Source organism: Pseudomyrmex gracilis, unplaced genomic scaffold, assembly GCF_002006095.1.
Source record: "Pseudomyrmex gracilis isolate BER0280 unplaced genomic scaffold, ASM200609v1 scaffold_3, whole genome shotgun sequence".
In the NCBI taxonomy this organism is placed as follows: domain Eukaryota; kingdom Metazoa; phylum Arthropoda; class Insecta; order Hymenoptera; family Formicidae; genus Pseudomyrmex; species Pseudomyrmex gracilis.
The window spans coordinates 1468343-1495563 of record NW_018020587.1 but is presented as its reverse complement, the minus strand read 5'-3'; the positions used below and the strand labels follow the sequence as shown (position 1 = coordinate 1495563).

Below are 27221 nucleotides of genomic sequence, written 5' to 3'. Positions count from 1 at the left end.
TTTCTGTCATTATTTATACTCTCTCGATCTTAACAATTCGATTAAACTCGACTTGAGTCCATCAACCAACCAATGGGCAACGCGGAAAAGAGGCAACAATAGATGTGATACATTCGATATCAAAACGCGCACTTCGCGGTGGATTTTTTTTATATAAGAGGACAATTGGATTTTTTTATATAGGATTGATCTGCCGACGAAAAAAAAACCAGAACAAAATAGAAAACGCAAATCGTATACTTTCTCGGTGTTACTGGAGCAAACACGCGAGCTCACATTCTACAAAAACAGATAGACGTAAACGAGATAAGCTATCTACAAGGTGCGTTGTTGCGGCAGAAACTACAACACTTGACACGTCACGATAACAAATCGTAATGATCGAAACGATACAAAGGCGCGCCCGCAGACGGCTCGTCGACGTTAACCGTGTTTGAGAGAGAGAGAGCGAAACAGAGAGCTCGGCTTGTTAACGCTTCGCAACTTGTAAGCCGCGACTAACAATAAGGAGCAGCCCCCGTAACGCAAAGTGGATCTTTCGGATTTCTCTGAAAGGACAAAAGCCTCAGAGCGAGCTATGAAAAGCGGGGTTGAAGGATTATGGTGATAACGATGGCAGTGACGACGACGACGACGACGACGACGACGAAGAAGAACTCGCGTGTATATTCCCGACTGGAATAACTGCAAAGAGGAGCAGCACGCCGTGAGAAGAACGGGTCAGGAACTTTGTTCATTATTCCAACAATTAGCAGGGCTTCTATTTCTTGTCCCGCTCGAACGAGAAACGTCTCTCTTCGCGCGATCGTTTTTGAGTTTCTCTTCTCGAGACGGTCTTAGTTTGTTTTTTTTTTCTCTTATCGCCTTCTTGTATCTCCGAAGATTGACGAAAGTTATCCACGCCCGACGAATCACAAAGGGATCACGTTGGAAGAAACTTCGTCATTCCGAACAAATCCCTCTTATTATTGTTTCGATCGAGTATCAATCTGTTTTAACACGAACGTTCTATGCGCGTGCGATATAAAACGCATGATCTTTATGTCTCTTGACTTTTTTTGTTCTTGTAAAATATAAATTTACCCTCCCGTGCACTTAACCGTGCACTTACGTTGAACTTACCGCAACGTAATGATATTTCGCGAGCTGTTGTCTCAGAGACATGTGTGTTCGGTGACGTTATTATAATTTTACGCAGTAGAGGAATAAATTTTGGGACGCTTTATCGCGCAAAAAGTATCTCGGGGAGTCTCTCTTTTCTTAATTCGACTCGCGCGGAAAGTTTTGATCGCGCAACTTTTTGCATGAAAACCCGCGGCTTCCTCCTCGTGGAGGAAAGACCGCGAAGAGACTCGGAACATCTCGAAGTTGGCGGGCGGTCGAACAAACTCGGCAAACTAAGTCGCCGTCACAGAAATGCGGGAAGCGGAGCGCGCGCTAAAAGACGATGCGGTCACCAGGTAGCTTTTCGCTGGGGCAAAATCGACAGGTGCGACCGCAGGCTAAAGCGGGGGCTTGCGAACTGCAGAGAAAACCGCAGCCGTCCGAAACCGCTGGAGAAACGCTGCTATTATTCCCAGCCCCTCGCGCACGAACGCTTCGTTCTTCCACCACCTGCCGTACCCTCTTTCGCCGGTCGACCGCGAGAGCGGCTTTCCCCGCGACAAAGCTCCGCGTTAATATTCTCCACTGACGCAAGCTCCGCTCTCTCGTCCATCCGTGATGTCCCGGCAAAAGTCCGATGGTCGTCGCGCGCTTCGCACAAAAACTGAACTACTCCGACTTCCCTCCGCCAAAGGACTCCCCGACTTTTTTTTTTGTCGGTATCTGTGTCTCGAAGTACGATAAGCCCGTTAGATGTAACGTAACCCCCAATGACGCCTTTGTAGAGTATCGAGTTTGAGGGAAAAAGAGCAAAGTCACGATCAATATCAATGTCTCTATATTATTCGAGTAACGTATAATAACGGAATTCACCTATACTTGTCACGTTATTTTAATATAATCCGATTAATCTGCAGTTAGATATAAAGGTGATGGTAAAAGGGGAAAAGAGAACACAAGCGGCGAGCGAGATGAGAGAGAGAGAGAGAGAGAGAGCGTGTGTGTGTGTGTACATAGCTCGGAGTATAACATAAATCCGTAATTAAACTGTGCGTTCAACAAAAGCGACGCCCCATTCTGAAGGCAGCGGAATGAAACAGCGGCCTCTCTCAAAGTGAAGAGAAATGAGAGAAAGCTTTTCTCGAGCGTATAAACATGCGTCAAGAATGCGTCAGCGAACATATTGAGTAATTTTAGCGAAAAGATGACTCTTGGACTTTATTACACGGACTATATATCGAGTCGATTAGAAACTGTTTCGAAACGAGCGCTTTTACATTCAAAAATAAAAATCGCGCACACGCATTCGCAAATCTTCGAGAGTGATCCACGGGTTCCTAAAAATAACGAAGCGATTTTACAGGCCGGTGGCGTGAAGGAAACTGAAAAAAAACAAAAAATAAAAACTTCCGACAAGACTTACACCTGCGTCCTCCTCTCAGCAGCACAAGGCAAATACAAGAGGATAAGAGGAGAAATGGCCGGAACGACTCGCGCACGACGTAAATAACCCACGAAGTCGTGAAAAAGAACGGCAACAGTGTGGCGGCGGCGGTGGCGGCGGCAACGGGCCGTGCAATCACGGGAAGTGGCCGAGTTTCCGCGAGTTTTCCATAATCCTCCTACGCCGGTTTTATACCGCGTGTCTTTTACGGTCATGACAGAAAGATGAAGATCGTGGAGAGGCTACACGCTTTTTCGTTCCGTCTCTCTCTTTCTTTCTCTTTTCACAAGAGGAGATGCATCGCGCGTACGAGGAAATAAAACTTAATCGCCGGATGTTTCGTTTCCCGCTTGATCTTCCGAGAGCGCTTTCGGATTCGCCGACTTTTTCTAACTACCTCCCGAGATCTCGAAAGGTAATTGGACGGAGTCTCAGGATCAGAAGGAAGAGGGAAGGTAAAGCCACGGCGCGCCCCGGATCTCGCGAGGCGAACGGGGTCAGAGGTCACACGTGAAACATTTAGGAACACACGTTTACTTTGACCATACGTCCGCATCAACGTGACTAATAGGAACTTGAACAAAGGAGAAGCAACAATTCCGCGCGTGGATTTAACGCGGAAGCCTCTGAGAAAGAGAGAGAGAGAGTTGAGTATCGCGCTGCGGCGAGCGGTCAGAGAATTCGCGCGAAACCGAATTTCTCCCGCTCCCGTGTACACAGCGCGCACCTAATTACGCAATTCATTAACAACGCATGTACTTCAAACGCGCTGCTACGGTGCTTCTCTCTTTTTCCGCCGCGCTTGAACATTATTATTAGGCAACACAATGCAACGGTCCTGTTCGTCTCAAAATATATACCGTTTCGTCGGCGCAGCCACGTGTATATCCCGTCCGCAATTAAATCCGCGATGGTTACACCGTACTTTGGGAAGTCGCGTCAAAATAATACCGCGGAAAATCGCGGCGCGCGATAAGCAAATCTCGTCGCGGAAAATAAATCACACATCCCGCCGCGAAGACAAAAGTGAGCGGGTTATGTCGTACAGATTAGTACACAAGAGATATTTGAGGGGAATTAAATCTGTACACATTGTAAGAATATTTACACACGTTGTTGCGCACGCGCGCAAATGATACGCGTAATTACAATTCCGCTAATAAGCTTCCGAATGTGTACCGTTAGATAATTATCGAGTGTAAAAACCGCGTTTACATTAATTCCCGCGGCTAATAATTACATGCGCGATATCGCGAATCGATAAATCGAACGCTTTAACCTTTAGAGAACTGACAGCCACTCACACTGGCTCTGATTCAACATCGCAAATTTGCAAAAGAAAGATATAAATGTTTATAAATTTCGGATATCAGATCTACAAGATTTAAAAAAAAAAGTGCCGGTCCTCCAAGAGTGTCAATTTATTGCACGCGCGCGCGCGCGCGTGTTGTGCATTTACATTCTCCGTGTCTTACTAGGCGGACCGTAACAACGTTTGTGTTTGGTAACGCACGTCGCGGCAAATCAGGACGCAATACACGGACGCGCTTCGCGATTCCCTTTGTCGGACGACGGGATATCGGGAGACGCTGATTGGCCGCGTGCAGCGTATAGAGAAATTATGGGCATTGCTACGTCGTCGGCTGGCGCCGCGATTCCGGTTGACAGTTTGATTGCGAGCGCAGTTTCTGATCCAGGCTAACTTACAACGTTATCTCGAACTTTGTTCACCGCGCCGATGAAACGAAATAAGCTCCGGCTCCAGTCGAGAACTCGCCGCGCCTCCGCTATATAGGGTAACGCTTGAAAAGCAAATTCTAACATCACCATTTGAGCGTGACATTCAAACTTGAAGCGAAGTTATCGCGTAACGCGCACGCGGAGCACCGGGAAAACTGGCTGGAGCACAGCTCGGTTAAACATTCGCGATTCCGCGATTCCGAATAACGTTGAGCAAACTTATCTACCTACCTCGGAATCGTAATGTTTTCGGAACTTTTCCATTACTGTATTATTGAGTTTTAAGCACTTGTGTAACGCAGACACGTACACTAATCTAAACATTTTATTATAACTTTAATAGATGATCAAAGAAAAGTTTTGCACCCTCTCTCTCTCTCTCTCTCTCTTCACTTTTGCTCTCTCGAGTTGCAAAACTTCGAGAACGTATTTTCAATGCGTAATAAAATTATGCGATATTATTACTTCGCAGTGCGGAAGTATAACAGTTGAGAGAAAATGAAATTTTCTCTTTTCTTTTTTTTTTTTTTTTTTTTTCTGGTCTCGTCGAATGTGCCTCCGAGTCACGTTAATAACCGCATTGTACTTGCATGAAAAGCGCGCGATAAGAGACCGATTTCAAAGGCGCCGCGAGGTCCGGTTTAAGAGAAGCTATTTCAAAAAACGCACACAATCGCCATTCTAATGCGATACGTCGTACAATAACATGTATCGATTGGCCGGACCTACCCTCTCTCTCTCTCCTCGGATTAGGCGAGGTATGTAACAATCGATATCGTTAATCGCGGAGGGGAAATTTTTCACAAAGGATGAATACGTTGAAAGATGAGCACAATGGCCAGACAAGTAAAAACGGCTTCGTGCTTATATAACTCGATTACGCCATTATATGCGCTCGTCCGCACATACAGCCTTCCGCTTTTATGTAACATTATTCGAAAAAAAAAAAAAGATAATTAATAACGCAAGAGAAAAATAAATATCGGAAAAACACACAAGGCGTACCGCAATGTGTTTAATTAAATTATTTTCATGCAATATTGCAATAATGAAATCAGCAGATAAGTGTAAAAATAAGGCGGATTTGTGTACCTTGCTATAGAAAATTTATATACTTCGCGTGTGATGTCCGTCAAGAGAACAGACTGTGATTTTCCATAGGAAATTGATTTCCCCGCGTGTCGCGCGCGCGTCCGCGTTTCAATGCTCGTGTTTGTTTTTAATGCGAAAACCATGCCCGTCCTCTCTCGCACGCCAAGTTTTCGCCCGCTAAGAAACAATTTCCATCAACATACATACGTTCCGCTGCGTTTCTCGGAAACGGATCGTTTCTAAATTAAGAAGCCGACATGCGGAAATAAACTTGCGTCTGCTGCGAGCAAAGCGGCGAGCGCTCTATCAGCCCCGGGGGTTGATACGGTTTCTGGTTTCTATTGGCAACGCGATATGGAGTTCACCGTTCGAATCTGCAGTATCCATAACGGGAGCATGATCCTTTCGAGACTGGTAAATTGAAGCCGAGATACGCAATACCGGATCGCTTTTCCAAATTGAATTTTCCGCGGTGCTTAAACGTTCTTCGTCGTTTCTCTCCGCGTTTCCCTACGAGCGACAAACTAAAATCACTGAAACGTCCGTCGCGTATGGTGCGTTTTCATCTCTCTGGGAATAACACCGCCGACTTTGCATCCGACGCAACCACTTACGCGGAACGCGAGCGTAAATTTCGGAAACAATAAATTTGTGTGTGTGAGAGAGAGAGAGAGAGAATAAAACATGAGTCTATTTTCATTATCCAGAATTATGTGAACGCTCGACAGATATGCGGAATGAAATTCTGAATGATATTACGTGACGATCTCGAAACTCTCTTCGCTCTAGATTCCCGTCGTAAAAACGTCACGAAGAACGATATCTTCGTTACGAAAAGTCGATGAACTCGCGGACAAATTTAATTCGATTCCAATTGTTCAAAAAGTGGAAAGCTCTTTATGGTCGACAGAGGTGAGACATCGTCACGTCAAGACGTACACATTGAATCGCGCATTGAAAGCTGCGCGTTTGGAAGCGTCCGAACATGTTAACTCTATCTCTCGTCCATGTCGTCACGTCACGTCGATCATGAATGTCAAGCGGAATTAGCCGACAATAGACGCGGTCAACCTACAAAGAGATCGACAACAGCAGCTGTCGGTGGTCAATTATAAATAACCGATTAGAGACTTAAGGAACGGTCTCGCATTTCGTTGCAAAAGAATTTTAGCCGAGATAAATTAAATATATTCAGAAATTAATAACGCGTCACGTTGAGGCAGTGAAATATTTTGCGTGAAATGTTTCGCTGCGAAAGGTCGTCTTGTTAATCATTACGACTGGTTGTTTCGTCGATACATAACGTACACGCTCGGCGCGGAAACCCATATTAGCAATAATTCTGCAGACTCACGTTCTCTGTTTTGGGCGTAAGGCCTCTCTAAGCTTCTACACGAATTTCTGATAACTGTACGTTTGTGTATATATATATATATATATATATATTACTATATATATATATATGAGTAATGCACTTTGCCTGGCTAGGCTTCCGCGCGTACGTACGGCGCCGCGCGCATCATCCGTGAACAACAAGAGGGAGAGAGAGAGAAAGGGTTTCCACACGGACGTGTGTTAAGTGCGGAGAGGCCTGCATAATCCGAGAGGTCTGGTCCAGATCAAAGCCAAGTCCGCGTAATATATTCTCCATGAATAACTCACGTCCGACGCGCAGCAAGAGACGACGCGGTTTCGGCCACGTGACCTCTTCGCGGCTTTTCTTCCTTTCGCGCACAAAATCGCTTTTTAAACGGTGAGAGAACGAGACCTCGAGGAGAAACAAAACAAAAAGATAAAAAAAAAAAAAAAATTTCGCGAGCGAACATCAAATTTTCCACGCGGCCAAATCTTCAGCTTACGCGACGACTTCGCGGCTGAAAGAACGAGGAGAGAAAGTTTGAGGGAAAAATACAGAAAAGGAACACGACTTTATTAGAATGTCCAGAGAGGGGAAAAATGTGGACGGAGGACTTGAGCCGTCTCCCGGTGACGCTAAATAAACTCCGCGCGCGTATTTCTCCGCGCTCGGACAATATGCGAGGTGTGTGATTATGGCGAGCACAACGCAGGGGAGGGATGGGCCGGCTTAAACGGTAATTACGTCCCGGCGCATAATGCGTACATTTGTATCTATTAGTCGACTGCGGTAACAATGACATTTCCTCGCGCGCGTTTCTAAGACCGCGAGGGCATTAATCACTCTAACGCGCTGTCGCGCGCGAAAACGCCGACATGAATCACGGAGCGGTTTATCGATAGCGTTGCGCGATTGTGTGTGAAGAAAGTTATATAGTGTACAAAAGATTGATGAAATCTCGACGTTCGCGAAAAATCGTTTTCCTTCGGAAAACACAACGTTGCCCCGTGTTACGTGATTAAATGACCAAACTAATTCGCCTAATGTGTTTGTTTTACTGTCCTTGCGATTATATCGCGAGCGCGACACGTTATACGAGTCGACGCGATGTCTATCAAAGACATTTGATCGGCGCGTTTATCGCGCGCCGTAAATTCACGCGCGGAAGACTGCGACAATTTGTGACGAGTCGAGATAATTTTATGACAGTTTCTCGTGCGATTTTATTGGTCCGTCCGATTCGTCCCATTAATCTGATTGCGCAACGGAAATGACGACGACGACGACGACGACGACGACGACGACGACTACGACTACGACTGCGCGATCGGACCCTCCGAGTGTCTCTCCTCTCTCATCCGTTCGCGATTATAATTGCAATAAGTTTATTACAATCGCTCGCCGATTTCTCCCTCTCACGGCAAAATTTCCCTCCCCGCTAATCCGTCGACGTTCGAGCTACGAGATATTCGCGCGAGGAGAAAGACGTCTCGCGTATAATCCGGCAGCGGAGTCACGGCGTTAAGTGACGCGGAATTCAATGGTGGAACGAAGGCCCCGGGTATAACGGGGGCGTGTAACGAAGTCTTTATAGCCGTCCCGTCGCAGCGTCTCGTCGGCAGGAACGTTAATTAATGCGTTAACGAAGAGGGTGCGCACCCCCGTCGTGCGCCAGTAAAATCGGTATAAACATTCACGGCTCCCGGGAAAGGATATCCGATTACGCTACTTCGAAGGCGTTTGTACACGCTGAGCTTGGGAAACTGTATGGCCAGTTGTGAGAGTGTGGCAAAGTAACGTAAAACGTTCATCCGATTTTGCAGATAAACGCGACTAATTATGCAAAACGAAAGAAATTTAATTTCTCGCAAATTAATCGAGCAAATTTTAATCGTCAAAGTTTGCGTAACGTATACTCGCTGTAGATGTTTTACATATTTCCAATTAATTGCGTTTGTTTAAGAAACGTACTGAGTATTTGAAAGATATTACGCGATTATTAACGTGCAAATGAATTTTCGCGATATTTTCGAGAAGGTTATCGTTCGTCACAGAGAACGCGCGTCACACGACTCGTCTTATTATACGTTTCTATACGGCGTGTACGCGTCACTTTAGATGTATTCATGCGCGAGTAACACATATCCTGCGAAACTAAAGGAATTATACGGTTCCGTAGCGTTGAGCGACGGATATGTTAGCGCGCGCGCAACGTCGAACGAAATTAAGCCTCGCAGCTTATTAAGCTCGTCGCCGGCGTCGTAGGAAGTGAGAGAGAGAGAGCCGTGCCTGCGAGTCTTGCGAGCCTATACGACTTGCACAGGGGGCCGCAAGCTCCTTTCCTTAGACGACTTTCATTTTGCGCGCGAGTGACTTCGCTCCCTCGATCTACCTCGAAGCAGTCAGCTCGTAAAGACGACGGGGGTAATTTTGCGCCAAGATTGTTTGTACACTGTGAAAAGTGGTGTTGGAAAACGACGAAAGGTAGAGAGAAGGCTATACATCGCGGATGGGAATTTTTACGTCGCTAGATTCATCCCCCGTTGGGAAAGGAGAAAGAAGGAGAGAGATAGAGAAAGAGAGAGAAAGCTTTCCCGGTGACTCACATATCCGAAGAGATCCTTGATATACACACAAGTGCTAGAAAAACATCGCATTACGTCGTGTAAAACAGCAGAGACAAGTTACTCGCGTGTTTTCCGAACAAGTCAATTTTTTTTTTTTTTTTTTTTATCCCCGTGAATTTTTTTCGCGAATTTTCGGATAATGGAAAAAATTTCTTTCTCACGAGCGGAGAGAAAGAGAGAGAGAGAGAGAGAGAGAGAGAGAGAGAGAGATTCGATAAATTTAATCAATGTTTTTTTTTCGAGCAACTACACAAACTACGCTGCAGCAACGAGCGTGTAACGAAGTTGCGTAGCGAATCGGAAGGATAGCTATTAAATTTAATAATGTAGCTGTTACTTGCCGCATATTGTTCGGGCATCGCCAATTATTGTGAAAAGCAAAATAGAGGAATATGTTTCGACTATGATGGATTTTTTACGGTTGAATGGCGCACATATAGCCGAAGTTAAATCGCTTTTAACGAGCGTGCTTCTCCTCCCGCTTGCAACTCGAGCATTAATTTTTCTCATGAACGGTATAACTGTGAGAGTTATTAAAGGTTGAATCGAGATGTGTGGCGCGCGTCGCGATGTGTATATTCTCAATTGCCTCGGAAAGTTTTCAGCTAAGAAACCGACGGTAGAAAAGAGCTCGAGCTGCTCTCGCCTGGGATATCGCGAAAGTTCAAATCTCGTCGTTTCGTTTTTTTTCCCCTTTCGAGAAGCGAGGAAATGCATTCATTGGTGGGCGAACTGGTACGCGATAAAGAAATTTCGCAAACTGCAACAGTTTAAATGCATATCTGCTCAAGAAAAATTAATAACAATCTATATTTCAAAAATATCGCGAATCTTCTGAAGTGTGTGTGTGATTCTAAAAAGCGAATTCTCGATTTTAAAATTCGGACTTTAGACACACGTGTTTGTAAAATCCTTCACATGTGTTATGAGAAAGGATATTAATACGTGGCGTAATAAGACCGATTTCTTCATCGGAGCAGCTTGCAATTGATGGAGGATTTGGACGCAAGGACGTTCGGGGACAGTCGGCGGAACGTCGAAAATGGAGGCGGGTGAATCTTGCGCTTTTGCGTGTTGTGAACCAGAAGTCGAGAGCTCTCTCTGCCGACTGCATCAGGATCAGCGAGAAAAGCGGACCCTGAATCTTTCATGAAGAGGTCCGGTCCCTTTTAATGTGCATGTTAGGTAGCTGACGCTATGTAACCCCCGTGTACATACATAATGTGCATGTATGAATATAGCGACGTACAAGGTATAAGGTCTCTTTCCCTCTCTCAGCATGTCGCATCCTTATATACATGAGACACGAAATCCAGAGCGTTTTTGATTATGGATCTCGGGAGGGGGAGGAGGGAAATGGTCCACGAGCCGCTCGCGATTAATGCGCAGATTTTTCCACTCGTGTCGGAAACTCGGCGCGATTTGCATACTTTACGAGAAACTCTTCGGCGGAAGAGAGAGAGAGAGAGAGAGTAATAGTAACTTTTGCCACTCTCGCGAATCATCAAATTAGTCCGGGAATTAAAATTAAGGCAGAGATTTGCCTAACAATCCCCACATAATATGACACCTCTTTATCGCTCATTTCCCATGTTCCCATCATCTCGTTTGTCGTAACAGGTGCGTTTTTTTCGTCGACGCGTTTTATTGCCCCTCTTTACGTTTTATGTATTTCGAGATAAAAGAGCCACTTGCACGATGCGTGAGATAATTAGACGAATCTTCTCGATATATCGGGCGCCGCGGCGAGAGAACTCAATGGAATATTGGGTCTTTGATGTAACCTGCTAATATTAGTTCGGCTTTGCACAGTTCCGCAAGCGGATTATCAATATCCATTATATGTCGTCATCACTGTCACGATCATCATCGACACATCGCCTATCTTCTTCGACGTTGTCCACGTGGACGTCATTGCCGTCGTCGTCGTCGTCGTCGACGTATCTAATCCGTTAATGACTATTGTTGTGTGTCGAGGGAAGGAATGGTCTCTCTGAGCGCGAGACGTGACCTCAACAACCTAACCCGGGACTGACCCGAATTATCTGACTACGTTTACACGGCCGGGTTCAAGGTGGACGTATGTCCGTTAAGCTTCTCGTGCCCGTTCCTGCGGAGAGTTTCCTCTGTCCGCGCTAATCTGGAGAGAGGATCGGACTCTCTCTCTCGCCAATCGATCAACCGGCTCTTGCTCTATCGGTCCGTCATCGTATTGCGTGCGAGATGCGGATCTCCAATGCTTACGACCATTAAGCCGTATATAATCAATCATGATATAAATTAGTAATGATGAACAATCCATCTTTGTAAATACGATGTATAATTTATATACTTGGACGTGAATCTTTAGATGCTCCTTTTCGCCCCCTTTTAATGATGATAAAATAACAGTCTATTTCGTTGGATATTACTTGTGCGCGCTGTGAAATTGTTATCGCAATATCAAACAATTATTTATCGTTAATGCAAACACACACACACACAGGGAAGCGGGCAGGCTGGCAGGCGGCCAGCCAGGCAGGCTGGGTTGCTTAAACAATAACGTCATGGATGAATCGGCACTATTCAGATCAACAAAGCGAACGAAATTCAATCGCTCTGTCGAATCGGCATGACCCGTAAACCCCATTCCCGCTATCGTCCAATCGGAAACAAGTCCACGCAACGTCGTTCATGTCCCGAAGCCCGTCGAGGATTATCAAACTGCTAAACGATGTTTCGTTGTCACGAATAACAAACAGATTTCGAGTGGCTATGGCGGCGGGCAAAGGGACTCGCGCGCGAGAACGGGGCATCAAACGGTTAATTAACGATTCGAGGAGATTAATGATGGCTTTCGAGAGCGCCGATGTCGACTCAACAAAGCTCTCGAAATCAAGAGGCCATATCGGGAGAACAACTGGGGGGAGGACTGCGGGGAGAGAGGGGAACGAAAATCAAGGGGTTGAGAGAGAGAGAGAGAGAGAGAGAGAGCTGCCGACGAAAGAGCACAGAACCGTCCGTAAAATAAGAGAAAGTACAAAGCATAAAACACTTTTCAATAATAATAAAACCAATCCGATCCTTTTTTTGTTTTTTAATTGTGTTTTTAATTTTTAAATTGAATGTCTGTACATTATATAGACAAAGAGAAGATTGATACCATGTCTCTCTCTCTCTCTTTCTCATCAACTGTCTTCTTATTAAATCTTAATTTTGATTTACCTACACCCAAATGAAACACCTTGAGAAAAATGAGCACCCGTGCAAGTTGAGTAAATTAAATAGCAGATAAATTACCACGAAATTATTAGAAATTTCTCGCAAAACTTTCCGAGAAATTCGTATCTACCGATTTCGGAATAATTTACTCATCACAAAATTTACTTTAAAATTTACGCTCTGTGCTCAATTTCAGCGTAACATCTTAATCCCTCGGGTCTACATTATACACGCATATATACGTACCTCGAATATAGTCCGATAATTTGCTAGGCAAACGGCGCCTGGAGGTGTTATCCGTGTCTAGCGTTGAAATCCGGCTTTGTGCGCGCCGCCGTTTGCTGCTTCCTTCGCGCGTCTGGCGGGGTGCGCGCGATTCGCTTTTAACGCGGGGGCGCTTCCGCGAAATATTGCAAAAGACGATCGCACACAGACAGACAGAAGAGAAAAAGAGAGGAAGTGTATCTCTACTCGATCGTGCGCGTAAAATTTACGATGCGGCAACGTCGAACGAAAATAGCCGCAATTATAGCGGTCCACGTATAATCGGTTAAAGGCAGACAATATATACGTAGTATTTCGCGTTATTACAGTAAGGAAGGCAATTACCGTGGCCGCGCGGCTAATCCCCGGTCGATAGTGTTTGCACGTGCTGGCGCCATTCCGTTTGTTATGTTATTCATTACCCCGCGCCTAGGAAGCTCCCGAATTATACAGACTATCCTCTCTGACTTATGGTCGTCCTCGTCCTCGTCGCCGTTGTCTATGGGTATAGAGTTAGGTATATAACCGGATTCCGGGAGCCTTTGAATCGTATTTGCCTACGCATACGTTTAAGCGTCGGCTGCGCTTTGACCGAGGTAAACCGGCGCGCGATTAGCAAGCTCTGGCTCTATAGTTCTCTCCCCTCTCTCACCTCCGTCTGTTTCTTTCCCTCCGCGAAACACAGTCCGGAAGCACAGTCACAGCTTCCGGATCCGTCCGATTCCGCGGTGGATAAAACGTTAAACGGCTTGGAGCTCGTTAGACCGCGATATTCACATCCGAGGATGGGAAGAGAGAGAGAGAGAGAGAGAGAGCGCGGACGTTCGCGTTTTCGCGCCGCTTGAAAACTTTGAGTAACGTTCCGTGTGTTGTTAACCCGCGTTAAAGTCCGGACATTCGCGTGTTATTATGCAAATCTCCGCCGCGTTCGCATTTGGAATTTCGACGTTTTAACAATCCGCGTTCGTGTGCAACTACAAGATCTATCGCGAGGAACGAAGCGCTCGATATAATATATTTTTGCATTATTATATAAAACAGAATGTCAATAGAAAGAGAAAGAAAGAAAAAATATGTGCGAGATAAGAAGAAAAATATCGGGACCGAGTTTACAACTTCGGGATGTTCCCGACCCGACGTAGGTACAGTAATGTCAAAGCAACAGAGGACAAGAATTTGCAGCGCGGAAACATCATCCTGTTACCGACGAGAGGTTAACCTACTGGGTCACAGACGGACGGGAGAACAAAGAAGCAGGAGAGGATTCGATGGACAAAGAGCCAGAACGGATCGGGAGGATCGCATTCGAAACTCGCGCGCGCAGGAATCCGACGTGGTCGGATATCAACCGATTCGCGTTTACGGGAGTAACATCGGTATCGCGTTCGCTACAGCGTCAACTTACTTGGGTAACCAAGTAGAAGAAGAGCTACAAACGCACTAGTGTGGACAAATCGTATAAATGCGATGAGCTCGATGCGCCAAAGCTGATCGTCGTGACACTTACGTTACGGTAGTTCAACGCACAATGTGAAGCAGAATAAAACATGACAAATGCGTGTATGTGACAGTAAGTATGTTTTTTGTCTTGTAAGAAATGCGATATTACTTGCTCGCGCAATCCTGAAAATTGAATCGGCAATACATACCCTTCGTTTCTCCCCTCCGTCATGGATTTTCGACAATAAATAACACGGAAGTGCGGCGGAGATGTATCTTATTTGCCGTCGATCCGGAATGATTGATAAATTGCCTTTATTAAGTCCCGAACGACGTTCGCGCGGTGAAGATGAAGTTTCGTCGCGAGGCGAAGGGATATTCCCTCCGGAAATCTAACTTCGCCCTCGAATTACATCCGTTTCTTCCCCGGAGTGCGTTTATATTGTCACCGAAATCGCGAAACGCGTCCTGTTTCAAGGAAAATATTACACAAAGTGCGAATCAATCTCTCATGGGATATAAATGAAGAAACTGTCGAGATTCGCGGGGATGAAACGGTTGAGAAAATGAAACAAGTGTCTTACTTACGTGAGCAGCAGAAGTTTCGAGAAGACAAGTAGGAGATTTTCAAGTGTGCATAGTACGGACATCACATCGAGACTTGGTCATTTAGAGCGAAGAGATCCGATGATGAGATGAACATGCTTTTGTATTTTTTGGTAATCGTTGCGCGAGTTTGCGATATTATAATTAGCCACGTGTGAAAGCTTAAAAACTCCGCGCCAGACAAGAGAATCTTTCTCTCTGTTCAACACGTCGTTATTTTCGCGCTGTTATATTTTAAAATATATGTAATACTTATTATTATAATATTAATAATTTTTACCGCGATTTTATTTGCAACTATTTAGAAATAAAATAATGGTTTTTTTTTTATTTGATATTAACGATACACTTACAGAAGAGATCGTTTTTCTTAATTTAAGAAGAGATCAATCGTTGTTTTTTTTTACGCGGCTTTTGTTTCTACGAAAAATCTATTAATTTCATGTTTTTATATATTTCAAGATGTACAGGTTCTACCACGAAACGATAAAGAGAGAAAGACAGCGACAGTCGCAGAGATGCAACAAGAAAAAGAGTAAAAGGGAAGATAGAAAATTCTACGAAAGACAGTCATAAAACAGACAGAGAGAAAGACAGAAAAGGAAGGAACTAAAAAACGTAGCGCATACGGGAGAGCTCGTACCTTCTGCCCGCTGTGAAGAGTATCTCTGTAAAGTAAAACAGAAAAGAGAAGAGTTAGAAAAAGTGTACACACAAATATGAAATAGGTAGACAGATAGATAGACAGATAGATATGGCAGAAAAAGAGAGAAAGAGAGAGAGAGAGAGAAAGGAGGGCATAGTAAGGCGAGGCACAATTCCAAACACAGTTCGATAACAGTTCTATCGCTAAAAACCATAATAACATGAAAACAGGCGTGTGTGTGTGTGAGAGAAAGAGAGCAAGGTAACAGAGAAGTAAAAAAAGAAAAGAGAGAAGTAACACATACAGATTTTAAAAAGTGGCAGAACGAATTTTACGTTGTTTTATATCAAAAATCAGGTAAATTTTGTATTTCGTGTTTAAAAAATGCGAGATTTTTTTAAACTATAAAAATATATTTATATTATATGTGTAAAAAAATCTGTTCTATTAAAATTCTTTTTGTAAAAAAAAACGCGTGTATATTGCGTGCGTGAATTTTATTTCAAAAAGGTTGAATGAAAAAAATACAAAAAACAATTTTCTGCTCGTCCCAAAATCACGTTTATTCAAATTTTATTTACACAACTTAAGACTACGTGTCTAAAATTATTGGAACTATCTAAAGTCTAAAAGTAACCGAGAGAGACCACGAGAGGTGGCTAAAGCGGCTCCTTCAGCGTCTCTGATATCGCGGGATGCGGCCGTTGATCTGAAAGAAAGCACAGATTGAGGAAAACAACGTGAAAAAACAACGGAGACAAGTAAGCGTAACATTCCCTGAAAATAAAAAATAAAAACAAATTCAAATTGAAAAGGTTGACATTCTTAATCGGTGCAACTTTTACAAAACGTACATTTTTTGTTTCGTCCACTATATACAAACTATAGAGATACTACTACAAAGATATTAAAATGCACAAAGATTATATCGTAAACATTTATGTCGTAGTTCAGAATTAATTCTAATCGATATTTATTTTTCTACGACACAAAGCACTACCATCGAGGTGATTTAGATCATATATACACATATGACAAAGTTTCTCTACGCTAAGTGTTATTTATCGTAAGCCGCAACCTTGTGAGTAAAAACTAAGTTTCGGCTCGCGATATAAATCCGGCAATTTTTTTGCTAAAACGGCCAGGTCGTTTATTTCGTTTGCCTACCGTCGTCAACAAATTCTAATTAGTCAGCACGTCGTTGGCGCATTATCAACCCTTCTCAAATTGCTGCCTGGTGGTCTACGATAACGCGCAAGGGGGGTTTCCTTCTTCTCAGCGCGGGGGTCGAGAACGACACGAGGAATTATAAGCGGAATTTTGACTCCCCGGCGGGAGAAGGAGAGAGTACTAAACCTTGGATTCAAGACGCGCAGCCTTTTATTCCTTTATAACAGATAAAGAAACCGCCCTTCTACCAGAAAATATTCTTAGTAGAAATTGAATCAGTAATTGGCCGGTTTTTCCAATAAATGGCCAGAAATGTTTGATTGGCTAGAAATGAGTAAATTCAAGCGAACGTTTTATTCGGCCAAAACCGGACAGAAAAATTAGTCGCGAATAATATTTCCACTTAGGGATTTAAAGCTTTTCGACAGGACAAAATTAGTCACTTCTTTTGTTGAAAAATACACTTTACCCCTTTATACTATTCGACAGAATCGTTGTAAACAGCGTTGTAAAATTGACAGCGAACACTTGTTACACATACGCTATTGAAAGCTCGTGAATTAACGTCATTGACTCGGAAATAACGTATTTAGGCGATATGCTAATGTGACGAGTGCGGTCGATGCAATAACAAATGTTCCCATTGTCGCTCGGTAATACACGACGTAGATCCGAATTTGTCCGTCGTCGTACGAATTGATGGCGGCGAAGTGTCCATTAATTCTCCATAATTACAAATAAGCTTAATGGCGCGCGCACACACACACACGCGCGCACGCACGAACACATACACGAGATAGAGAGTGGCGGATATTCGCGCCCTATTTAGTCCGATCACACGCATACTGAAGCGATAAGCAAACATCTCGCTTGAAGAGCCGAATCGGAGCGCGCTGATTGCGTCGGGTTCCCTTACTGCGCGCGTGACGCACGGTATCATCCGATGCGGAGAGATCGAATACTAATGTAACAGCGTCGACATATAATATTGCGTTAATTGTGTCATTAATTAATAGCGTTAAACAACGCGACGTTGACAAACAATACACACCGGGTTCCGATGACGCGTGACGAAACGCGTTTAAACGCGGACGGCGAGCGAGACGAAGCGTGAACCGTGTAATAACGTTTTGAATATAAAACTTCTCCAATTTATCGCGTAACGCGTTTAACATCGCTCTCTTATACAGCGCTGTATGTGTACTTTATATCTCGGATGTAAAATGCGCTTCACTCTCCCTCCCTCTCTCTCTCTCTCTCGCTCTCTCGCGGAAGCTCTAACGACAAAGCTTGATCGCGTCCGGCGCACGATCTTCACCTCCTTCAGCACCCCCGCGTACTTGTGCGGTTGTGCGCGTGTTGACATGTCGGGGACGTGGTGTTTTGCCTGAGCTCGTACACAGGCATCCCACTTGCGAGTGCTCGAACAGGAAGCACGTGCACGTGCAAGCACATCGACGAATACCACATCGCAATTGGCACTCGAGAACGCTATATATATGACATCCTCGTCGACACCAGTCGCGCGCGCGCGCATACGTTATGTAGGTGTTTGTGCACATCAGCACACCGAGGATGGATAAGCGGAGGTAGGATGATGCAGCAGCTACAGGTAAATGTGATTAGGGATTGATCGAATGGTAAGCGTGCGCGCGCGCACGGGACTGTCTAATTGTCCGAGTCGATAGCTATCTTCCGGCGGATGCTCGGTAAAGTAAAGCTACTAAAGCCCGTAGATAAGACCGCGATTGGCGGAATAGCGATTGGACACGGCGACGGCGCGGAAGAAGCTCGTAAGACGAGATTGATCCTCTAACCGAATCAACGGCCGAATATGGGCATCTTGTGCTTGTGAAACGAATTGCGATTACTATCGCGAAACTAAGAAAACTGAGGAGCTTCGTAGCGGCGAAAAGCTGCCGACGAGGAGTAAATGATGGGAATGCATCTTTCTCTCTCTTTTATAAGATGAAAGAGAGAGAGAAAGGATCCACGACGACGAAGTTGAAGCCGCAGTGAAGCGCGCGCGCGTCTGAAATTTCCATTTAAGCTGCGAACGTCAAAGTTACAAGATGGACGGAGCGCATCGTGAGCGACTGTCGATAGGTAGATAGGAACACGACGGGGACGGAAACACAAAGCGACGGCGAGATAGACGGGGATGGGGGAGAGAGGGGAGAGGAGAACGGGTCTGCATGAAGGGAGTCTCGGGGACCAAACTATTGTTGCCAATATCTCGGACAGTTCAATTACTTGGTTATTACGCGCCTCCAAACTGACAGGGTTGCTTACATGCTTCGCCAAGCGGCTAATGCATACATGCATGTACACAAACTGCACTTATGATGACATTTCGCGTGATCCCTCATCCTCTCCTCCGCCCGCCGCGAGGGCGCGCACACTCCTCTCTCTCTCTCTCTCTCTCTCTCTCGCCATCTGCATCATCGAGTATTAATCTTCCGTAATCGATGGCGCGTTTACGACGCGCGAGTGTCATCGCGTTAGACGTCACCGGCTGTTTGAGAACCTAATCGTTTAATGCCGCGAGCAATTATCCCAGTAATTAACCGCAGTTCCTAAGACCAAATAGTCGTAATTAAAAAACCGCCACTCTCCTGCGTAAGTGAAAGTTTTTTTTGCAGAAATCGTATAAGTCAGCTATATAAGATACGGCGACACAATAAGGTGTCTCGTGTGTATTCGAGATATTTTATTTTCCAGCGCCCGCGCGTAATTCGGGAACCAAGATCGAAACCGCGTTTTGCACTTCGTTTTCATTTAATGGAACCCCGACGCAGCGCGCGGCCGCGACATATAACGATTGATATTTCGGTTAACTGCACGACCGATGCACGTTGATTGGAACGAACCGTTTTTTTCCCACCATTCGGCAATAAGCGCACCGTGGTGAAATGATTTCCATTTCACGCGGCCAAAAAGCGAGAGGAGCAACGCGCGGGAGAAAGAGAATGAAAAAGAGAGAGAGAGAGAGAGAGAGAGAGAGAGAGAGAGAGAGAGAGAAAAAGCTTCATTCCGGCTCGCCGCGGTTGGAAATAAAATTCAGGATTATTAATGTCGCGACACATATTGTATTCCGCTCTACTTGTCATTATTATTCCTGCTATAGGTAGAAAAAATACATAGAACCGGCGCGCAACACGCGCGAATACAGAAAACGTTATAACGTTATAAAAGTAACGATAAATCCGTTATTGTCGGAACGAAATTAAATATATTTCATTTCGAAACGTTTACATACACATGTAACGAGAGGACAGTAACAGTGCGCGCGTGTAAAGCGCAAATTTTGATCGTGTCTTCCACTTTTTTTTTTTTTTTTTTAACTCGTAAGCTGCAATCGCGGCTTGCGGAAGAATGCGATTTCACAGTAGATGTAGCGAGTGCAAACAGGGAAAGGAGGGCAGAGGAGACGGAGCGAAAGATGCCCGCGAGACGAATAACTTTGATCGAAACGCAGAATTCGATTTGTCAACTTCCGTGTTGCGAAATGGACTGCCTTGCCCCCGCGGACGGCCACGTCCGAGCTAATGAGTCGAACGAGAAACTTTTCCGTTGACGATGCAAATGAAGCGACGCCGCGCACCTGTCGGAGCCGCGAGAATTAATGGAAAAACACGCACGCCTCGGAAGCCCGCGATAATTGATCCTAGTTTCCCTAACTAATTGGCATAGTTTCGAAGAGGGTGCAAGTGCAGGGAAAGAATTTCCTGGAAATGAGATGATCCGGTTTGACTGATGGCCGAAGTATGACGAAGATGCGGCGGCGGTGGAACAAGACGACAAGATAAAAGCGTAAAACAAAAGGAAAAAATAATAATGAGAGGTCAGCTGTGTTTTTCAGTGTAATTCTGTAAATAACGTAAATTCAGAATCGTAATATGCCTGTGTTTCTTGATGTACAATTCGCATTCATAAAGATAAATAATTTCAGAATTTAATATTTGTAATATTCGCGTAACTTGAATATGTTGTTGCGTTATTGTAAGCTTTATTCCAACATAGATTAACGGTTAATGAATTGGCGTGATATCACATAGCTCGTAGTGATTAGTGAAATTTAATTGCACAAAGGGAGTAAAAGGAACGGAGATATGTAGAGCGCGCATGCATACATACATACATACACACACACACACACACACACATACACATACCATTATCCTCGTTCATGCTTCCTATATTTAATTTTGCATCACCGCGGAGGAAAAAAAAGCGTTTCACGTTTGCTCGCTTTATTAAATGGACTTGTATAGTTCCACGTTAAACAAATATATAATATAATTGCACGCTGCTATGCAAATGCGACGAGTAAAAAAAATATGAATCACGCAACGCACATCGCGTTTCGCTTAACAAATTTTACATCACGTTACCAAACATAATCTTCGCGTATTCATTTTATTACACGCTTGCTCTCTTTCTCTCTCTCTCTCTCTCTGCGCCTGCCAGTAAGCGCCGTTCCCAAGTGTGCAATCGCAAATGAAAAGCTTGGCGGCTTTTACGTTAATATTATTTACAGACGTGGACGTAATTTCAATTATGGTTTCTGTGTGTTGTGCGCGCGCGCGTACATATAATAATACATACACATGTACATTTGGTTATCAAATAACTTCCGGGACGAGATAAGGAGTATTTGTTTCTCTTCTCTTGACTATTTTACATAAATCTTGAAAATTAGCTGACACACACAGAGAGTAGCTCCGTGTTTCAAGAGAGTGGATTTAAGTAATAGTATTCCAAGTATTTTTAAAATGACAAAAAAAACAAAATGAGATATTTGTCATTTGCATGTATCGTAACAATTCAAAATCATATCTACATCAATTCGATCCGAAAATCGACAAAAACGAAAAAATCGAAAGATTGCGCCACACACGCGTAGAAACGTTAAACGTGCGGACGTTAATCGCAAATGTATCAATCGCCAAATGTACTAACATTACTAGTAAAATAGCAAATTTCAACTTTATTTGTCAATTTCGACTGACGCGATGTTTGTTTAAACTCATTATTATCGAAGAACATCAAACAAAAACGCGCTACATTTGCGGCCTTCCTCTTCTCTTTTTTTCACAACGCGCGCAATTTTCGAATCAGTCGGTTATTCGAAAACGCGCGCATAACGAAATAATCGTTTTAACACAACGCGAGCCGCGTTACTTCATAAAATTCTAAACGAAAGCGCTTCGGTTTTATATTTCGATTTTCTACCGATCGCAGCATAAATTATGAAGCAAGTGCACGAACGGCTCGTTAAAAAAGACAAGAGTAGAAACAAACATAATGTATATTACCGTGAAAACAATAGACAATAAACATTAAGATTACTGTTTTGAAACTAAAAAAAATAGACAAACAAGTGTTTGAGTTATAACATTTGATAACAAGTAGCGTAATAATAATTTATCGCTTACATCCGTAAGCGTAAGAGATAATTATTTCAAAACAGGAGTACACGTTGGATTTTTATTGCGACTGATATCGGCGGAGTAATCATAAAAAGCGGGCGCGGAAAGTGCGCGGCGCGAGGTGCGCGAAAGAGCCGCGGACTTTATTTACCGTATGGGAACTGATAAAAAAAAAAAAAAAAATCGGCAAAGCCACACCGCGCGCGCGGAGCATCCACCGGGTTAAAAGTTTAATACCACCACCCGTGCGCCTGCTAGAATTTCACCGCGTCGGTGAGCGCGATAGACCGAAGTTCGATATTAACTTTTTCTCCTTTTTTCTCTCTTTTTTTTCGGACACAGAGGAGCAGAGGAGAAGAGCGCAGGCGGAGAGAAGGAGAAAACTCGATGGTGTTTTTTACGAGCTGCTCATCCCATTTCCCGAGAGCCGCGTTGGCCGTATATCGGCTACATTTTCGCTCATTAAAAAGTTCTCGCTCGTGCCCGAGCAGATGCCCTCTTCCCCTCTCACGCTCCCCAGCCTCATCGCCGTCTTTGCAGGGTAGAGGAGAAAGGCGCGGGACGCGATCGTCCAGACGGGATTTTCATTATTAAAAAGTATTACAGCTGGCCGAAGGGATGAAAGGACGGGGTACGGGAAGGTGGAAAAAGGAGGTGGCCGAACGAGCGGAATAAATGGGGGATTACTTGGAAGCACACACCGCGCTACTCTCTTGAAGGTGGCGGAGCTAATTTCAAAAACCCCGGATGGAGTAATCGCGTGCGCGCGAGCCGGGATCTTGAGGGCTTCCCGGATGAACTCGACGACGGCGAACATCCCCATTTCATCCCCCGTATCCTCCGCACGATTAGCGTGTCCGTCCTATAAACGCGAAGAGAGTCGCGCGCGATATCTTTTAAGTAAAACTACTTCGAGAGAAAGAGAGAGAGAGAAATGGGAAAGAAAAGTACGTGTCGCTTTACTTTTCTTCGATTTTCGAATCACGGTTGTGAACGAACGAAAATGCTTAAAATATTTTTCCTCCGAGAGATACGTGTTTCAAGTTAAAATGTGCGTGAAGTAACGTTGAATATTAAAAATTTACATTTGACATTTAGCAATTAGTAACGCAAATCGGTTACTAGGATGCGCCGCTGGCGTATCGGCGAAGTACATATTCCATTTACGATCCCCCGTACGTAAATATTTACGGTCCGATTAGAATACAGATTGCCAAGAACGTGCATGCATAAGCGCGCGTCCGCGATGATAGTCGGAGTCGCAAAATACACGAGTACCGCGACCGGCGCGGATTGTCGGGTAAACAATGATTACTACAGCGCCCGAAACTTCGAAACTTACTCCCCGAAATTTCCCTCCTCTCCCCTTTTCCCCTAAACACGTCGAGGACACTTCTCATTAACACACTAACTACACTCTACGAGAATCTGTATATCGGTCTAGATTTTACTCTCATCGCAACAATTTCGAGAATCGTGTCTATTGTTCGGATGAAGACAAAAATAGAAGAGCCAAAATAAAGAAGAACAACAGTTTTACACGTAAGACGCGTGTTTTCCAAAACTTTCATAAATTGCATTCGAAGCTGCGCCGTATCGTCGATTTTTCATTGTGTGAAGAGGAAGATTCGATGAAACACATTACACGGCTCTCTCGTGAGAGAGCATGTGCGCGCGGGCGCGATGCATCACCCTTGGGTAATAACGAAGAATTTGTTTACGGGGGAAGCTGAGCGCAGTTACGGGAGAGAAAAGTTCGTTTGAGGAGGTGAGGAGCATGCCCGGCTCCAATATTTTATGACTTTCGAACGACCGCGCGCGCGCGCGCGATATCTCTGGAGTCACATCATTTTCAAAGCACACATTTAATTTTTTTCGTCGAACTTGATTACCCAGTTACCGCGCGGTAAAACACGTGAAGTTTTATATAGCCGGTTTCTGCGATACACGCGCACGAGGACCGACGCTTTTTCGACGCGCGTTAATTAAAACTTTAGATTGCCTACTGAATACGTTAATGTCATGCTTTCTGCGGAAAAGTACGACGAAATAGAGCGAAACATTCTAAATACAGCAGTGATCATTCCGTTCGTCCGTAATTAAGTGGAGAAATGAGGATCACATCAGATGCGTCTCGACTTGAAATCCGGTTAATTAAGTCTCAAAGACTCCAACATGTGAAAGGATCACTCTCGGGTGATCTCGGTGAGTTGGATTTTGTCCAACAAATGTGTGAGAATTTTGATTGCACAAAGTTTTTAAATATCTATTGGCAAAACATCCGATAAAAAAGTTTTGAAAGCATGTGGCAAGATATTTCATCATTAGAGCGATCTACTTTCTCATTTTCGTCAAAGAGTTTGAATAAAAACGTTAAAACTCTGTAATGAAGAAGATTAGAAGATTCCTATATAAAAAAATCTATTTAGATCACGAAGCGCGTTTTGATATCAAATGTATCGCATTGTTACCTCTTTTTCACGTTGCCGATTGATTGGTTGATCGAGTCGAGTCAAATCGGTAAATCGAGACAGTAAATAATGACAGAAAAGATTTTGACAGTTCGTCGTCTACGTGGAGAAAATTAAAAACGTGACTAAAGTAACGTCACGTGACAAAAAAGAGTAGAAAAACAACACGCGACTAAAATAACATGACTGTAATTTATATTATATATATATATCATTAAATAATATATTATACATATAATTTATTATATGTTTATAATATTATACTTTATATTGTATTATATGTATTATATACGTACTACAGTAAGGTCACTGACCTCGGTCGCGCGATCTTGGCGGGGTCAATGACCTCGGCCGCGCAGCCTTGGCGGGGTCACTGACCTCGGCCGCGCGGCCTTGGCGGGGTCACTGACCTCGGCCGCGCGGCCTTGGCGGGGCACTGACCTCGACCGCGCGGCCTTGGTGGGGGGGGGAGGTCACTGACCTCGGTCGCGCGACCGCGACGGGGTCACTGACTTCGGTCACGTGAGTACGGTATATATACACACACACATATGTGTGTGTGTGTGTATTATATATAGATATAGAATATTATATATAATATATATAATATTCTCTTTTTTATTTTCTCCTCTGTCATGTGACTTTAGTCACGTGGTGTTTTTCCACTTTTCCCTCTCATTAGTTTTTGATTGTGATCTTCATGCATTTATTTCTGACATCTCTCTATAATGTGTATTATATGGTTTGGAAGACGTATATATATTAGCTGTCATAGCAGTGATAGATTATGTTGACTGACACGTTAAAATAAAAACAATAATAGCGTGCGCGCATCTGTGTTGTGCTAGTGGATTTAAAAATCGAGAAGAAAAACGGAGAGGAATACGTCGGTAGAGATTAACGCAATGGATCCGTGACAATAGAGTAATCCGGCGACCTTTTGCGCGATCCCGCGGGGAAGTCGTCCGGGACAAATTCTGCCTTTCCGCGAAACAAACAGAATTAAAGTGATTTGGTGTGTGTGTGTGTGTGTGTGTGTTAGCCGCCATTTAAATGTGATTAAATATCAAAGCTGTCCGCACGACACTCGCCCCCTTAATAATACCCTCTCGCACGTTCAGCTTTGCGATGTGCGGCGGATAATTAGAAGAAGGATGGGATGGAGTCAAGAGCGAATAATATATTGTTCCCGCAAAAGAGACGGGCGCGTAGTTAAAATCACCTGAAGAAAGAGAATAGCCAACGCTCGGCTACACGCGAATTAAGCGGCCGAGAGCTCCCTTTTCAGCCACTTTATGCGATAATATACGCGCGCCCGTGAAAGGAAAATTCAACGGTGAAGTATAGGAAGGACCTCTCTCTCTCTCTCCCTCTCTCTCTCTCGCTCTCTCTCTCTCTCTCTCTCTCTCTCTCTCTCTCTTTTCTTTCTTCGGTCGTGGCGACTTTTTTAATTTACATAAAAGCGTTAATGACAGTCCGTACGCTTAAGAGATATTTTCTTTACACCGGACGCGATTACATAATTAACCCCGGTTGGCAGCAGCTCTCTCTTGAGCGGCGAGAGAGGTACACGCTTGCCAATATGTCGATCGCGATATTACGCGCGGAAACGTAAGCGCGCAATGGAAAACCCGCGGAAAATAGAGAGAGGTCAAGGGAGCAAGCATTACCGAATTGCTGCTGAATATTTCATTTTCTTGGCTGCTGTGTGCGATTGCGGAGGAGTTTGAACGATGAGCGCGGATCTTCTTGGCTCCAAAATCGCTCTCTAATTTTCGCGTCTCGCGCCCTCGATCTTAACAATGCGCAACGATTTATTATTAACAATTCTGCGGTGTTTTTCCTCATAAATAATTTAATCGCGAAAAACGATGTTCCTTCGCGAGCAGATTTAAGTTGTTTCTCTTAATTTGTGCAAACGCGATGCAACAATTTCGACAGTTTTTTTTTTTTTTTTTTTGTTCTTTTTAGTTCTGTTACTGTCCTACTTGTTTGCAACGTCAGGTTTGCGTCTTGTCTGCAAAAATATCGGGAACGAAAGATACACGAGCAAGGATTTCTTTAATAATTTCATTTCCCGTCGTCGTCATCTCGCGATGCCCGCGGCTGCTCTTTCTGTTTCGTTACTCTTAATTCCGACGAATTATTATAAAACAATGTTATCATTTCATTTGACGTTCTAGGAATTCTAGAGTTGTACCTTAGTATGCGCACGCTGAGAGAGAACCTCAACGTGGATCTCGATACCCTTCAGGCGCGTAGCGGAAAAAATTTCAAATTGCATTTAAAATAGTAATAGTAATTACATACAAAATTTTTCTTTGACGTTCCGCGCACAAAGAGGGACCGCAAAATGTTTCAATTAATATAATTATTATTGTTCGTGAAAAAGCCGAGCGATTCAGAAATGTTATGTACAATAGAGTTACAAGAGACAATAATTAAATAATGTTCCCGATCTAATTTACCGTAATAATATTTAGTAGCGAAGAGAATGGAAAATCGAAGAGGTTTCTTTTTACGTTTCATCGAGAACATTCCAAAGAAAATTTATATTGCTTTGTGAGAGAGTTCATCCTTTTGTATCAAAAATTGAAGGAGGGACAGTATATTTTCCGAGTTTAACG

General features: G+C 44.0%; 1 protein-coding gene across 1 annotated transcript in view; it reads right to left on the bottom strand.

Moving 5' to 3' along the window:
* Positions 1-27221, bottom strand: part of LOC109855181 (polypyrimidine tract-binding protein 1) — a 353785-nt gene that overhangs the window by 314024 nt on the left and 12540 nt on the right. The window contains exon 2 of the mRNA XM_020429147.1: positions 15519-15543. Within this exon, the coding sequence (XP_020284736.1) occupies positions 15519-15543 (25 nt within the window). The remainder of the gene's footprint in view (positions 1-15518; positions 15544-27221) is intronic.